The sequence below is a fragment of the Erpetoichthys calabaricus genome, chromosome 9, assembly GCF_900747795.2.
Source record: "Erpetoichthys calabaricus chromosome 9, fErpCal1.3, whole genome shotgun sequence".
Classification (NCBI taxonomy): Eukaryota; Metazoa; Chordata; class Cladistia; order Polypteriformes; family Polypteridae; genus Erpetoichthys; species Erpetoichthys calabaricus.
This window is the reverse complement of record NC_041402.2, coordinates 33,634,469-33,651,636: the sequence shown is the minus strand read 5'-3', so window position 1 is coordinate 33,651,636 and position 17,168 is coordinate 33,634,469. Positions and strand designations below refer to the sequence as shown.

At 40.5% G+C, this 17,168-nt stretch overlaps 1 protein-coding gene across 2 annotated transcripts in view; it reads left to right on the top strand.

The window, feature by feature from the left end:
- The first annotated feature begins 7,913 nt into the window (after positions 1-7,913).
- brd7 (bromodomain containing 7) overlaps positions 7,914-17,168 on the top strand; it is a 41,022-nt gene continuing 31,767 nt past the window's right edge. For both annotated transcript variants that reach the window (XM_051932067.1, XM_051932066.1), the window contains exon 1: positions 7,914-8,056. In XM_051932067.1, coding sequence (XP_051788027.1) covers positions 7,999-8,056 — 58 coding nt within the window. In that variant the 5' untranslated portion in view covers positions 7,914-7,998. The remainder of the gene's footprint in view (positions 8,057-17,168) is intronic.

Below are 17,168 nucleotides of genomic sequence, written 5' to 3'. Positions count from 1 at the left end.
CTTGTAAGGTCATTTAAGATGGTTATTGTTGTGATCAGAGTCAAGTTTGTCAGAGCTTAGAAAGAGTTGTGTCTTTCCAGGAAGTAATGGAATGACTTGGGTATTTATGTTTTCCACATTAATATTTTTTGGACATAATATAGTGCATTGTGTTAAAAGGGGCATTTGGTCTAATGAGATTGCTGTTCCAAATCTCTCTGTAACTAAGTCGTCGCAGATAAAGGCTTGAGGAATTGTAATAATATGTGGGTGAAGTCCATCTGTATTCGTGAGTGTACCATCTCTCAGTTGTAATAAGCAATTGTTATGATCTGGTTCTGGACATCGTATCTTTTTTACTAACTGTATCTTTTGAAAGCAATGCCAATTGTCTGCGTATTTTAAGGTGCACTGAACAATAGCTGAGTGCATGGTATCTGGAAGAATAGCTAATCACTGTCTAAAATCTCCTCCTCATAAAAGTACCTTTCCTCCAAATCGAATATTATTATTCATAAACGTTTGTTCATGCCATTGAACATTCATCAATAAACATTTTTTCAAGACGGATGTCACGTGCAGTGCCACTGTTAATGTTCATAGTGGATTCCGATTTGTAGGATCTAATGTAGTTGATAAAGATTTCACTTTCAGGTACATCATCAGTTATAAGCCTCTGTAGATATTCAGTATATGAATGTAAAGAAGGCAGTCTAATTTGACCCTTTTGACAACAACGTGTAAATGTATTACTTGTATTGCCAGTTGTTTCTTCAGGGAAGTGAACTGAATGACAATGATTGCAAATGACATTCATTAATCCGAATGAATTTTCCTGGTGTATGTTTTGCTTGTGCTGTTTGAGAGGCGCGTTGTTGCATGTGTAGTATTTGGGACGTGTTGTTTTGGAGCTGTAATCGATTTGCCTGTGCTGTGTGAGAAGCCCGTTGTAGCCTTCACTGCCATCAACGTATGTCTGAGACGGGAGGTGTTTCGTTTTGAATCCGTGCCTGTTGCGATGCAGCACTTTGATTGATAGTTTGCGTCATGTGGATCTAGGATGTAGATTTGTGCATATTAAATGAAGTATTGTAGGATCTAATGCAGTTCATAAAGTTTTTACTTTTAGGTACATCGTTAGTTAGAAGCTTTAGTTGAGCTTTGCGTTTTTGGAGTCGAGTCATTTTTTCTTTTAGAAATATGGATAAGTAATAAGGAGTATTGCACTCACTGTTAATATGGAGCCTTTTCTGCGGTTGAACGGTTAATAGTGCCTTATTGTAATGAGATCCACCTATGCTGCATAGCCGTCTATTTTGTTGTTTCTTTCGTGTTTGTGTGTTTGTTCCTGTTATCCTTTCCTTTTCGTTTTGTACCCGTGACTGTGTATTCATGACTTGTTTCTTTCTCAGCATGCGAAATATGGATAAGTAATAAGGAGGATCGCAGTCACTGTTAATATGTTTCCTTTTCTGCAGTTGAACGGTTAATAGTGCTTTATTGTAAGGAGATCCACCAATGCTGACACCTATGCTGTCTAGTGTGAAGGTGTTGATGTTCACTTTAGAATATGTGGCTTTGGGTGTCACTTCTTATGGATGTGTGTGTGTGTGTTTGGGGGGGTTGAGGATTGTTGTCGCGCGAGCGTCTTCTTTCTTTTTGTGTTCCTGTGTCTTGTTGAATCCCCCTGTTTGTGTGTGTCCCGTCCCTTGCTTGTAGGGTCTGTGGGGTGGTTTTGTGTTCTTTTTTTTGTGTTCCATGGGCTTGTTGAATCCCCCTCTTGGTGTGTGTCCCGTCCGGTGCCTGTGGGGGGGGGGGGGGTGCCTTGCTGTTGTGCGCGAGCCTCTTTTTTTTTTTTTTTTTTTTTTTTGGGTCTAGTTTCGTGTGCAATGTGTTTCGTACTTTGCCTGCGTTTCCTCATTTCTCCATTTTTCCTGTGCTCACTCCTTTTTTCTGTGGTCTTGTCCGCCTCTCGCGGCCCCTCATCCGCCTCTCTCGCCCTCTTTTGTCCGCCTTTCTCGGCTCCTCAGCCGACTCTCGCGGACTCTTTTTGCGCCTGCGCAGTACGTCTTTTTGCAGCTACGGCCCATTGCCGGATGTGCCTGCGTCCATCATCCGGTTTAGCATTCTCGGTTAGTAATATGGTGCTGCCAAGAGTGGCAGCCTTTTCAGCAGCTCTGTGTATGACTGTATGTGTATGTGTACTTTTCTACTTTTATTTTTCTATTTTTATTTATTGATCACTCCTATTACTTTATTTTATGTGGATTTGTGAATTTCCCCTTGGGATTAATAAAGTATCTATCTATCTAAATAGAACTTTTCTTAAACAAGAATTTTTCTCTTGTATCAATTTTTTCTCTATATTTATGTGAACTGTTTTGTTTGAATTTTACTAAAACATTTAAAAAAGAAGATATTTGGTCTGTGGAATGATTTAATAATGCATCATACTATTGCCAGAAGTGTCCTATGGAGCAATCTCAAAGCTGCAGAACTTTGGTAATTCTGAACAAACGTAACTACAAAGATATTTTTAATTCACAGCACAATCAAGAAGGGCATTTAATGGTTAGTGCTCACCATGTGTTAGTGTCCTCATGGTGAGGACATGGTAGTGGATAAGAGAATTGACAGCCAACAGGGTCATTTTTAAGGAATTAATTTATATTAACTAGGGGGCTTTGCCCCCTGCTCGCTTCGCTCGGCAACCCCCCAGGCCTGCGCTACACACCAGCCACTTCACATCTCTGCCACTCGCATATGTGGATTTAATAATAATAATAATAATAATATTATTATTATTAAATCCACATATGCACATTATTATTAATAACAATACATTTTATTTATTTGTAGGCGCCTTTCTAAACACTCAAAGACACCAAACAATAGATGAAACACACATTATAAACAAAACTAAAATACAAAATTTCATTTTCATCAAACAACAAATTTTTAATTCTCGCAGATAGGCTTCTTCATTGGGAAGAAACACTACTTTTCCCTGATGGCAACACAAATTAGACGATCTACAAGTCTTCCACTTAAAGTTTAAAGCCAAACAATATCTACATACTTCTGTCATATCACCTATGTCCATATATTCTCTCTCTTTTTGCTTTTACCTTTTCATTAATATCGAACTGAATTTTGATTGTGTTTGGACTTACATCGTAAAACACATCGTATAACTGCCTGTGAGTGAATATCATTTCTTTCTCTCTACAAGAAATGTGTCTGACAATAGCATTCACACAAATGAGAAATGACTGAACTGTGTGCGTGGTTGTAAATGTTTTAGATGTGGACAGGATTTTTCCAAATCTCTTTGAATAAGCTCTTGTCTCGCGGGGTTTGAAATGTTCTCTCGTGGGATTTCACTTTCACCAAACAATATTTTAATTCTTGCAAATATGCCTCTTCATTGGGAAGAAGCATTACTTTTCCCTGATGGCAACACGAAGTCTCCGACTTAAAGTTTAAATCCGAACAATATATTCAGTCTCTTTTCGCTGTTCCATTATTTCACCAAGTAATAATTTCCGTTTGTTAGCACTAATGCAATCTTTACTATCATTTTTTTGAGACTTTCGAATTTTAGTACTTTCGTTATCCCTAACCTGCTCTGCATGTGTACCATGGCAACGTTTTTGAATTCTTTACGACGTTCTACTTGGTCATCTACTCTTTGTCTTTTATTTCCGGCCGCCGGGCGTAGTTAAATCTCTTAGCACAAAGTCTTGACTTGTGGGACGTTACAGTACTGTATCTTTCTGAAAAAGTCACGTCTCGTCCCAGGATTTTTTTATTATAATAGAGAGATGAGATTAAAGGTCAGAGGATGCACAGACATCACCAAAAACTGAAATAAAACATCAGTAAAAATGAACACAAGTAGCAGGTGCGGATGTAGTTGAAAATATGCACACTGTGGTGAGCATTCAAACATCAAATAACCAGTCCATTTTATAAAACCACTATATCCTGATCTAAGGAGGGTCATGTGGAAGCTGCAGCCTACTCCATCAAAGCACAGGGAACAAGGCAGGCGCCAGTCCATCACAGGGTGGGCACACAGACACACCAACGTATGCGTCTTTAACAAAAAGAAAACTGCTAGGCAAATAGTAGATGAAGAATGCAGAGAAGGTCAAAACACAAAGAAATAAGCACTAGAGGAAAGAGGCTCCCAGTGGGCGTGGCTGGAGGCACGGGCCAATGGCATGACACCACAGTAAACGTGCATACATCACACTACACTCCCAATATACAGTACAATGATTACTGAGTTTTTTGGGGTTTTTTTCATGAAGCACTCTGTCGCTAGTTGTGTCCTAAACCTTATGATGTACTGCTGCTACCTGTTCCATTACTGGACCCTGATTTACACATGATAACAGCAGGTTAGGATTTGGCACCACATAACCCTAAAACCGGATTAAATAGCTTCTGGAAATAGAGTGATGATGCTCTGTTATATTCATAGGACCTGTGGTAAAATGCATTTGGGGTCCATAGCACTTCAGGAGTTTTTTTTTTTTTATAAAAGCAGTGTGTTCAGGCTATGGGTGGCACGGTGGCGCAGTGAGTAGCACTGCTGCCTCGCAGTTATGAGACCTGGGTTCGCTTCCCGGGTCCTCCCTGCGTGGAGTTTGCATGTTCTCCCTGTGTCTGCGTGGGTTTCCTCCGGGTGCTCCGGTTTCCTCCCACAGTCCAAAGACATACAGGTTAGGTGCATTGCCGATTTTAAATTGTCCTTAGTGTGTGCTTGGTGTGTGTGTGCACACCCTACAGTGGGCTGTTTGTTTCCTGCCTTGCTCCTCCTGTGTTGGCTGAGATTGGCTCCAGCAGACCCCCATGACCCTGTAGTTAGGATATAGTGGGTAGGATAATGGATGGATGGATGTGTTCAGGCTCCAGAGAGACATATGTGCATGCAGTTACATGGACAAGTGACCCCGGGGTGTTGATGAAGGAATTGGCGGGGCCTACATTCGCACGTGGATGTGCACAGTTCAGCCAATTTCCTCATTGGCACTCCGGGGAGCGTAATTAATACAATTTATTTTTGTATAGCTCAAAATCACACAAAACGTACCGCAATGGGCTCTAACAGGCCCTGCATTTTGACAGCCCCCCAACCTTGACTCTCTAAGAAGACAAGAAAAAACTCCCAAAAAACCTAGTAGGGAAAAATGGAAGAAACCTTGGGAAAGGCAGTTCAAAAAGAGAGACCCCTTTCCAGGTAGGTTGGGCGTGCAGTGGGTGGGTCAAAGAGAAGGGGGTCAATACAATACACAGAACAAAACCCAATTAATCCTCAATACAGTATAACAGTAAAATAAAAATATTACAAGTACAGAGCAGATTAGGCATCTATGAGCACTGATTTATAAAAGAGTCTGAGTAGGACAAAGAACAGAAGGGATGAAGAGAAGAACAAAAGAGACCAGGGGGTTAAAAGAAGAGAAAAATAAAGAAAAGAAACAAGTCAGGAGAATCATGGGAGGTCTGGTGCAATAGTGTGGAGACAAGCAACCGGAAAGTGGTCCTAAGAGGAGCAAGCAGACGGCGCTCATGAAGCAGGGTCCCTCCTGCTGAGCACGCATTCTGTCTGAGTGGGCTTCCACTGAAGGCCAAGGGATTTCGGTTAGAGAAAGGAGCAGGGCTTGTGGTGTTTCCCACTGAAGGCCAGGGGATGATGGAGGAAGCACAAGTTTAATCTGAAGGATGACTGTGCCTGCTGGTGGATGCCTTCTCTTGCTGAGGAGACTTTAAAAGGGTGGGCACTTGTATGAGTCTAATAACATTTTAACCTTGAATTTTAACTTATTTATAGTTGATTTTAACCTCCAGAAAAAGACGCAGTTTATATTGAGAATTCTTTATTTATGAACATTTTGGAACTGCACCTTATTTATAGATTGAACATTGCTTGGAAAATAAAAGCATTTTGCAATTTTGAACCTTCCCTTGTTGTTGTAATGTGTCCTCACTTCCTGTAGCCCATCACAGTCTATGACTATTAATTTCCCAGGTTTGAGGATGTTATGCCATCTTCAGGCAACCCGGGCATCACAGGACCCAGTCAGGGGGCCGCACAACCCTCCTTTGAATGTTTAGCTATATGGAGAGACAAAAGATTTTCTGTGTGGCACTGGGTTGACACTAGAAAAGGGCAGCACTCACCTATCACCGAGGAGAGTATTTTAGTGAGATGGAACAGGGGAAGAGACATCAACAAAAACGAGCAAAGAGCATAGCCCAAATATCCATACACTATTTCACCAAACAAAACCCAAAACCTTGCATTCCAGAGAATCAAAGTAATCAGAATCATACACAAGTCTTTTAGAGGTTTGTCTGCAAACTCATATAACAGCAGAAGTGAACTTGCAGACCTTAATAGAGTCACTTCTCTGACATCATGCGCCAAACATTTGGATTCACTTAAAACTAATTTTGTACATTCTTGTTTATCATGGCACTCGTCGTAGTTGGACACAGAAGTAAGAGTTCCAATGTACTCCATACACCTGGCAATACTTCTAGCACTACTACTACAAGTACTAAAGACAAACGTTATGACTATGGCTACACTCATTATAATAAAGGTGCCAAAGGGGAACCATTTTTGGTTCCCTAAAGAACCATCAACAAGAAGGCTCTAGAAAGAATCTTTATGTATATTTAGATCTGTAGCAGGCTTCAAAAATAACCACAAATAAAGGATAGCAGATTTGTGAAACACCAGTGGGTTCATGATTTTAAAATGACTCTTAATTTACTTAAAAACACAGGCTAAATTCAGGTTTTCTTGATCTGTTCGTATCCTGCTAGGTAGGATGTGTTTTGTCCACATTCTACAACCTTTACCACACAACCCAGAAAGTGCCATTGAAGAGAAAGAATTTTTAACTGTGTAGTTTGGGGCAATAAATAACAAAGTTGTGTAAAGTCTTTTGTCTTCAATTGTTGGGTTGTCACTGCCTTTGTATCACAATATATGCACACGTTCTTATACTGCATTAGACACCACCATGCCTGTCTTTCTACCTCGGCCGTTTTCCTCGGTTTGGAGTCTTAAAAGTAGTCCCTTTTTCTTTGACCGCATATTGGGGACCTTCTGGGCGGATTGTTCTTTAGTAATCCATTGAATCGAATGGCATCCACTCCTTTTTATTTTAATTGGTTCACACGAAGGCTGTTTATCCATCCATCCATTTTCCAACCCGCTTAATCCGAACACAGGGTCACGGGAGTCTGCTGGTGCCAATCCCAGCCAACACAGGGCACAAGGCAGGAACCAATCCTGGGCAGGGTGCCAACCCACCAATCCACCTAACCTGCATGTCTTTGACCTGTGGGAGGAAACCCACGCAGACACGGGGAGAACATGCAAACTCCACACAGGGAGGACCCGGAAGCGAACCCGGGTCTCCTTTACCACTGCGCCACCCGAAGGCTGTTTAGTTAAAACAATTAATGTAAAATATGCCATCCAAAGTGACAGAAGTTAGGAGCACACACTGATACAGCGCATTGCCGTACCCACCACATGACAAACCAACTCAGGATCCCCACTGAAGTCACCAGCTTTGTCTATGAAAAGGTAACACAAGGCGTTGTCCGAATATGCCGCCTTTCTTGCTAACACTATACCATTTTCTAAACCCGCATATCCTGAGCATTGTCGCGGAGGGCTGGAGACTGTCCCAGCAAGCATGGGTTACAAGGAGGAACAATTCCTTGGACAGGACGCCAAGCGATCGCTGGGGAACTCTGGATAACACAACACGTTTAACCGTTACACGTCAAGCGCCGTTTGCAGCTAGATGCCGCTCTAATCGTATTATTGGCTCTAATCACAGGGTACGCAACCTAACCGTAGAAACAAGTCAGGCTATGGCGACCTCCCGCCTTCGCGTGCCGCTGTCTGTTCAGCGTGTGCAGGCGGGCCTGCCAGTCTCGAGTCTCAACAAAGGAATTACGAGGCGGCCTCTGTGAGAATCGGACATGGGGAAGAAACATAAGAAACACAAGGGTGACAAACACGGCTTCGAGGGAAAAACTGGTAAGACTGGGCGTGTTCAGTACACGATCGTGCGAGGGGCGTCCCGTGTAATCATATGTGATAACACAGAGGGGCACGGTAAGACAAGCAAGGCACCTGCAGTGTTTGCGAGACACGGGCCGATAATCATAAATTTACTTCACAAAAAAATGATTGTCTGTAAAGTGGGTCGATGCCTTAGGTGTCCCCAACACCCCGGATTTCTTTCATCGATAAGATGATCTGTTTACAAACCTCAGTCATTCATTCGTTTCTTCCTTGTTTCTTCACCGGTACAGCAAACTGGAACATTTCAACGGTAACTTAGACTATTTCCAGATGCAGATTGCGTTTTGCAGTTGTCAGCCGTCGCATATTTTTTACGTCAGATTGTGGAATCGTATACAAGAAGGATTAGGTGGCCAACTCGCGAATATCTTGTTAAAATTTGCTTAGTGTTCTTGGAAGACTTGGCTTTCGTAAACGTCAGTGAGTAAATTCAATCCCACATTTAAGACTGGTAGTCCTATTGCTGGCATCAACGTGTAGTTCACCAATGAATCGAAGTTTAAATCACACAAAGCTTCCAGTTCATTCCCGGAGACCGACTGGTCGGGTATCCCAGAACAAGACGAGTGCTTTAACTGTTAAAAATAAATGTAAACGTGTGTCTATAAGTATAAAATAATGGGAATGGCAATGGAAAGGTTGTCTGTTGGTTCGTTTTAATATAGCACCGTTCACAGAATGCATGGTCACAGTGGTTTAGAGTAATACAGTTTTAGACACACACATACTGAATAATATAAAGTGCGGCAGTGACCCTTTGAGGCAATGGATTTCCCTCTACACGTTTTAACAGTAAGTACTCAAAATATAAGGCGTTACAAAAATATCTTTTTAGAAAGGCAGGCGGAAAAAATGGAGAGGATATAGTTGTGGGAAAAATGTCAGAGCTGATGTGCTAAGTTGGTGAGTGGTGGCCTTGCTATCAAAATAAATAAAAGATTGGGACCATTAAATGCCCACGTGAGGGAAAGGTACTCCATTTGCACCATTAAGAGTCCAGAGTTTTTTTAACTTTTATTGGAATAGCTAATCTCTTAGTCGCAGTGGTAGTGCTGCTGCTTTGCAGTAAGGAGACTATGGAAGATTGTGGGTTCGCTTCCCGGTTCCTCCCTGTGTGGATAGTGCTTTGAGTACTGAGAAAAGCGCTATATAAATGTAATGAATTATTATTATGTAACAGATGGGTTTGTTATAAACGAGAATGTAGTAACAAAGGCATTGTCGATAACACTGAAAAGCCTCTCCATGTATCATGTAATTTTAATTTTGGTGACTTACTTTTCTTAAAGTTTCATGCCATTTCTCATCTGTTAGTCCTGTGTGCTAGTGCTTGGAGAAGCTTTTATCTGTAGTAAGACTCCTAATATTCTGTGCATTATTCTGTCCATTGCTTTTGATTTAACCCTAAAATCTGTCACTGCAGCCTTAGCCAATACATCCCAACACAGCACTGTTTATATGCAAATCTGTGCACAGTTGCATGATGTCTGTTTTACTTTAACATCTAGTTTTTCGAATGTGGAGAGAAGAGAGATCTGAACAAGGAATCGGAACTTAGCGTGCCAGCATTATAACACCTGTGTGAATGTATGTATATATCTTTATATAGTGAAAGACCAGCCACTGAGACCGCCAGAAGTCCACAGATACACATTTATTTTCTTCTTCTGCACACAACACCAAACAGTGCCCAAACCAACAACAATATTACTCACAGTCCTTCTCTTTCCTTCTGCCACCCGGCTCCGGCTCCCTGAATGGAGTGAGGCGGCCCATTTTATAATGCACCCGGATGTGCTCCCTGATGATCTCCCTGCAGCACTTCCTGGTGTGGCAGAAGTACTGCATGGGCACCTGGAAGCACTCTGGGTGTACCTGCTTCCTGGTTCAACAGGTCCAAGGCTCCATAGTCCTTCGGGCACCCCCTGGCAGTGGCCACGGATCCCCCACAGGGTTGAGCCTTCCAGTTCCATGGCCTTCCACATAATCCAGGATGGCTGTCCTCTTGTGTCCTGGGGAAGGAATTGCCCCTCTCCCAGTCCCCTGCTTCTCCAGGCCTCCCGGTAGGCAAAGTTCTCCGGCCAGGCAAAGTTCTCCGGCCATCCATCACATTATATATACACGTGGAAGTGTGTGTGTCTATCTGTGTGGCAAAGAAAGTGACAAAGTGAAACCGCCAACAAAAGAGAAATTTGCTTAGCTACTAATACACAAGCAAGGCGAGCGCATCGGCAAAACAAAACCGCCGAGGAAAGAGAACCTTGCTTAGCCGCTAATACACAACTGATGTGGTTGATTGATTGATTTGGTTTCTAGGAGCCCGGGCTTTTTACAGTACAGGCTTGCATGCTTACACAGCTAGTGTGTGTGTGTGTGTATATATATATATACAGTGGTGTGAAAAACTATTTGCCCCCTTCCTGATTTCTTATTCTTTTGCATGTTTGTCACACAAAATGTTTCTGATCATCAAACACATTTAACCATTAGTCAAATATAACACAAGTAAACACAAAATGCAGTTTGTAAATGGTGGTTTTTATTATTTAGGGAGAAAAAAAAATCCAAACCTACATGGCCCTGTGTGAAAAAGTAATTGCCCCCTGAACCTAATAACTGGTTGGGCCACCCTTAGCAGCAATAACTGCAATCAAGCGTTTGCGATAACTTGCAATGAGTCTATTACAGCGCTCTGGAGGAATTTTGGCCCACTCATCTTTGCAAAATTGTTGTAATTCAGCTTTATTTGAGGGTTTTCTAGCATGAACCGCCTTTTTAAGGTCATGCCATAGCATCTCAATTGGATTCAGGTCAGGACTTTGACTAGGCCACTCCAAAGTCTTCATTTTGTTTTTCTTCAGCCATTCAGAGGTGGATTTGCTGGTGTGTTTTGGGTCATTGTCCTGTTGCAGCACCCAAGATCGCTTCAGCTTGAGTTGACGAACAGATGGCCGGACATTCTCCTTCAGGATTTTTTGGTAGACAGTAGAATTCATGGTTCCATCTATCACAGCAAGCCTTCCAGGTCCTGAAGCAGCAAAACAACCCCAGACCATCACACTACCACCACCATATTTTACTGTTGGTATGATGTTCTTTTTCTGAAATGCTGTGTTCCTTTTACGCCAGATGTAACGGGACATTTGCCTTCCAAAAAGTTCAACTTTTGTCTCATCAGTCCACAAGGTATTTTCCCAAAAGTCTTGGCAATCATTGAGATGTTTCTTAGCAAAATTGAGACGAGCCCTAATGTTCTTTTAGCTTAACAGTGGTTTGCGTCTTGGAAATCTGCCATGCAGGCCGTTTTTGCCCAGTCTCTTTCTTATGGTGGAGTCGTGAACACTGACCTTAATTGAGGCAAGTGAGGCCTGCAGTTCTTTAGACGTTGTCCTGGGGTCTTTTGTGACCTCTCGGATGAGTCGTCTCTGCGCTCTTGGGGTAATTTTGGTCGGCCGGCCACTCCTGGGAAGGTTCACCACTGTTCCATGTTTTTGCCATTTGTGGATAATGGCTCTCACTGTGGTTCGCTGGAGTCCCAAAGCTTTAGAAATGGCTTTATAACCTTTACCAGACTGATAGATCTCAGTTACTTCTGTTCTCATTTGTTCCTGAATTTCTTTGGATCTTGGCATGATGTCTAGCTTTTGAGGTGCCTTTGGTCTACTTCTCTGTGTCAGGCAGCTCCTATTTAAGTGATTTCTTGATTGAAACAGGTGTGGCAGTAATCAGGCCTGGGGGTGGCTACGGAAATTGAACTCAGGTGTGATACACCACAGTTAGGTTATTTTTTAACAAGGGGGCAATTACTTTTTCACACAGGGCCATGTAGGTTTGGATTTTTTTTCTCCCTAAATAATAAAAACCATCATTTAAAAACTGCATTTTGTGTTTACTTGTGTTATATTTGACTAATGGTTAAATGTGTTTGATGATCAGAAACATTTTGTGTGACAAACATGCAAAAGAATAAGAAATCAGGAAGGGGGCAAATAGTTTTTCACACCACTGTATATATATATATATTTATTTCACTCTGAACTGTCTATCAAGTAATTAATTAATGGATTAGCAATTGTAGGAAATAATACAGTAGTAACCAGTAAGTGCCATACCATGTTATATAGTATGTTCAAATGGTTAAACTCTGTTTGTGATGTAAATTGTGGATTATAGCTGTTTCCTTTGAACAAGAAATTATTTGCTAGGTAATGATAATGTGAAAGAACAGGAACCCATGTAAATGAAACTTTGGTAATGGGGCCAAAATTTTCCTATCAAATTAATTTCAGATTCTGACTCTGTAATGTTCAAAATGTCAGGAAGAATTGATTTTATGTGGTATCTGTATTGGTGACTTGGGCCCCAGTCCAGATGGTTTGTCATGGGGTGGGTGCGGCAATGCACTATCAGCGCCTGCTCCCAACCTGTTTGGATGTGTCTGTGGAAACGTGTGCAACAGTAACTTCTGAAAAAAAAAAATTGGCCTTGTTACCGGCTCCAGGCCTTTTGTTTTTAGTGTAGATTGGTCCAGTACTTGTCTCCATATTCTTCAAAAACAGTTTGACCCTTGAACAATAACTTCCATAGAAACTGTTCAACTGAAGTTGGATTTTTTTGCAATCTGCTCCGTTGAGTCAAAGGACTTGGCCTATTGATTTGCAAGTTTTACACAATTAGTTTTTAAGATACATTATTTAAATATGCATGTACATACACTCGGAGAAACTTATAAGTGAAGATGTCTGACATGTTATTTGCCTTACCAGAGTACATGTTAGACCGGGGTAGGCAACGTCGGTCCTGGAGTGCCACAGTATGTGCAGGTTTTTGTTCCAACCCAGTTCCTTAACGAGAACTCAATTATTGCTGATGAAGCACATATTGCTTAAGTGACATTTTGATGCTTCATTTTAGTGGTCTCGCTTGTTAAGGTTGTCCAACCTTAATTGCTTATTTCAGTCTTAAACTGCTGCATTCAGTGTTTTAATTGCTCCTTATTAGCAATAAGATGTAAAACGGGTAGGCAATGTCGGTCCTGGTGAGCCGCAGTGGCTACAGGTTTTCATTCAACCCAATTGCTTAATTAGAAACCAATCATTGCCAATCTCAGACCTTATTTAATTTTATGGCTTGTTAGTCTGTGCAATGTAAGGCTTTTATATCGTAGATTTTTTTCCTTTCCAAGGATATCATCCAAATGATTTGAAGCCTAAAACAGATCATTTTCAGTCTGTCACATTTTTCTATTAAGTGTTTTATTAAATCAAACCGTGCATGATGAACACACACAGATGTAATTGGAAAAAAGCTAGCTGGAGAACTGCTGGCTGCTTTGTCTTTTACATCTTATTGCTAATAAGGAGCAATTAAAACACTGAATGCAGCAGTTTAAGATTGAAATAAGTAATTAAAGTTGGAGAACCTTAACAAGCGAGACCACTAAAATGAAGCATTAAAATGTCACTTAAGCAATATGTGCTTCATCAGCAATAATTGAGTTCTCGTTAAGGAACTGGGTTGGAACAAAAACCTGCACATACTGTGGCACTCCAGGACCGACGTTGCCTACCCCTGCGTTAGACGATGAAGAGAAAGAAATGACACACAGCTCTACCCCTAGACTGGCACAGGTCAATGTGGAAAGAGGCATTAAGTCACCGATGTACCAATCTGTTTGTCTGTCTGTGCTGCTTGTTTACTTCATTTGACTCAATGTGTTTAGTTTCATATGAAGTATTATTTAAGTTGCTCATTCAATTTCGTGTTTTTTTTTTTTTACTTTTATTTGTGTATGTAATAAATAGAAGGGAATGTGCTTAATGTACAGTGCAAACTATTGTTATTTTGTGAAATCTTCAGTTGAATGACTTCTTGAATTATTAGTTTAAGTGAAATTTACACACAAATACTCTCTGGACTATTCTATACTGCTTTTTATTATTTGAATGTGACCAGTTTAGTGTTTTTATTTTTTCAAACTTCTACTCAAATTAATTGCAATGATGCTTTTCTGTTTCCTTCCACTGAGAATTATAACAAACATCTTCAAACTTAAAAAAAGAAATCTGTAATCTTTATGCTGTTTTTACTAATCATCATTTCTCTCATCTGTCACTATGCTTCCCTCTCTAGTTGTCTCATATTTTTTTCACTGTATTCTCAATGCTCACATCTTCTCCCCACTGGTTTTCTTTGGTGTAGGAACATCTCCACATCTGCTTGGTCCAATAATAATATGAGGGATAATCACAAAAGTTTGTAGCGTGCCATATGAAGAGAAACACTAATAAAACCAAACGCATTTTATATTTGTAAATCACACTTCTATAGCTGACTTAATGTCTTTGTTGCCTTCATGGCCTTTTGTGATGGGCACGGGATTGGAAGTCCCTGTAGGCCAGGAATGGAGAATACAGTTGGTTTGTCATCTATTTGAATCTACAGTTCAGCAGAGCAGCTTTTGAAACCCCTGCAGTGTGAGGAGGGATATTGGCATGAAGCAAAAGAAGATGATGAACAACTTTCCTCCCTGCTTTTCTGTGATTGACTACCACAAATACAAAAGCATTTCATCACTGAGCAGTTATGTAGGCCTTTTGAGGTGTCTAATCAATAAGGACTGTACCCTTACCATCCAAAAAAAATTGTCTACATTTGCTTGCCAGTACTGTCTTGAACTTTGAATTTCTTTGGTATTAGAGAATCACCATTCTTCTATTGCTTTAATTGTCATATGGGCAATGGGGTCACAGTGATTTATCCAAATTTCATCCCCAGCTGTGAAAAACATCTTAAACCTCTCCTAGTTTGGGTTTTCCCTGGAACATTTGTACACTGATGCCTTACTTCTGGAGTTAACATTCTACGCCCTTAACAGATTATATAAATTCACCTGACCCTAGCTAATGCCTGCTGTGTGATACACTGTCACTCTTTCACTCTCGATTATAATTTGTCCTATAATGGCAACATTTTCTCCTGTGATGGCAGGTCTGACCTTGGATCATTTTAGAGTTACATCCTATTACAATGGAAATCTACACCCCATTTCCTGACCATGACATATACAAAAGACTGTGTGACTAGGGGAGAATGAATCGCCAAATTGGTATTGGTCTGTAGCATTAAAAAAAAAAAAAAATCAACTGTAGCTCAACATTTGATGTAGCAGTTTTCAATTCTGAAGCAAGATGCATACCCTATAAACCATAAATACTAGAAATTCATAATTTACATACTTTAGTGTACCAGGGCTCATCGTTGGCCTCTTGCAGAATCGGTTCCATAGAATTCTCCTTTCAGGTACAGGTTTCAAACTTTAATCACCCTTTATATTATCCCATATCCTAATATATTTAACTACTAAATATCCTGATAATTTAATAGTGGTCAAGTATGTACCCTCTGAATTAATCAATGATTTAATGAAAGCCTGTTGCTTAAACTTTGGTGGAATGCAGAAAAAATAATCAAATTTAACAGAAGTGTTGTAATGGTTGATGGTGGAGTACCTGTGTGAGCTACAGAGTGGAGGGTCCCTTTTCTGTATTTATTTACTGGTGCAGCTTTAAAATTAACTTGGTTATTTACTTTATCTTCTCCCTTTATACCTTATGATGTTCGGGTAGATAAAGTAAAGGTAAAACAGAGAAGCCCATAGTGAATAACAGGCAGCTCCCAATGTTTCTGACCCCAGGCCGACAGACGGAGAGCAAGAGAATCCCTTCAGATTGTACTTGGTCTCCCACTGATGGATATGTCCTGTTCATTTTCTATCAGAAATGACAGTGTAGCAGAATAAAATTTCAGCCAATAGTTCCACTTCATACCTAGAAGGATTGTTTCTGATTCTGTTGAGAAATGAAGCAGTAAACCAAGTTTTACCAACCATGCTTTCTCCCTTCCTTGGCAGTAACACACTGGTCTTGCCTATTAACATGGGATACTAATGGAAGTGAGTGATGTAGCAGCTTCCTTGTGTTTAGTAACATGAGCCTTATATGTGTAGACCACAGGACTCTACGCGTACTGAGTGACACAGGAAAGTAAGTCACGCAAACAGCTAATGTAGACTGACTTACTGCTGTTATTTACTAACTAGAATTAAGTTTGGCAGGCAGTCCAAAGACATGCAGGTTAGGTGGATTGGCGATTCTAAATTGGCCCTAGTGTGTGCTTGGTGTGTGGGTGTGTTTGTGTGTGTCCTGCGGTGGGTTGGCACCCTGCCCGGGATTGGTTCCTGCCTTGTGCCCTGTGTTGGTTGGGATTGGCTCCAGCAGACCCCCGTGACCCTGTGTTCGGATTCAGCGGGTTGGAAAATGGATGGATGGATGGACATTAGTTTCCTTGTGCATCCCAAAGATAATGCAGTTTAAAGGATAAGTTTAGTATTTTTCAAGTTAAAGTTATTTCTTCACAAAAGTGGTAAATACGCATTTTCCACATGAAATTGTGTTCTAAAGTTAAGCGCTTTCTATAAATTCAAAAAGGAAGACTAAGTGCTGAGCTTTTGCACACAGCTGGTCTTCTTTTAAAATAGCAGAATCTAATAATATCAGTGTATTTTGTTCAAACTATTTCACAATCACAAGAAGTGCTTCATACACTACAATGTAAAGTACCAGTGCAGGCAAGATATATATATTTTTTTTAATTTATAGAAGACGATTAACTTTAGAACACAATTTCATGTGACAAATGCATATACTATATAGCATATTTCTGAAGAAATAATTGACTAGAAAAATACCAAACTAACCCTTTAAGTTGATTTTTATTCTGATCATTCTGCACATTTCCAAACTTAAGTTGGAAGTGAATTATTGAAGGCAGCAAATTTGTATTGGATGAAAGAAGTTTCAGAAAATAGATGACTGACTGCACAGAATCACTGCCTTGAGGTTCGCCTACTACACAGCATTTACCTGCTTCAGTGTTGGTAAAAGTCGATGCTTTGGAAAGTACAAACTGTTAATTACACAGTGCTGAAAGCCTTTAAAATCGTTTTTAGCCTGAATTAAACCCCTTTAGTTTTATTTGTCCATATGATTTAGAACCTGAATTT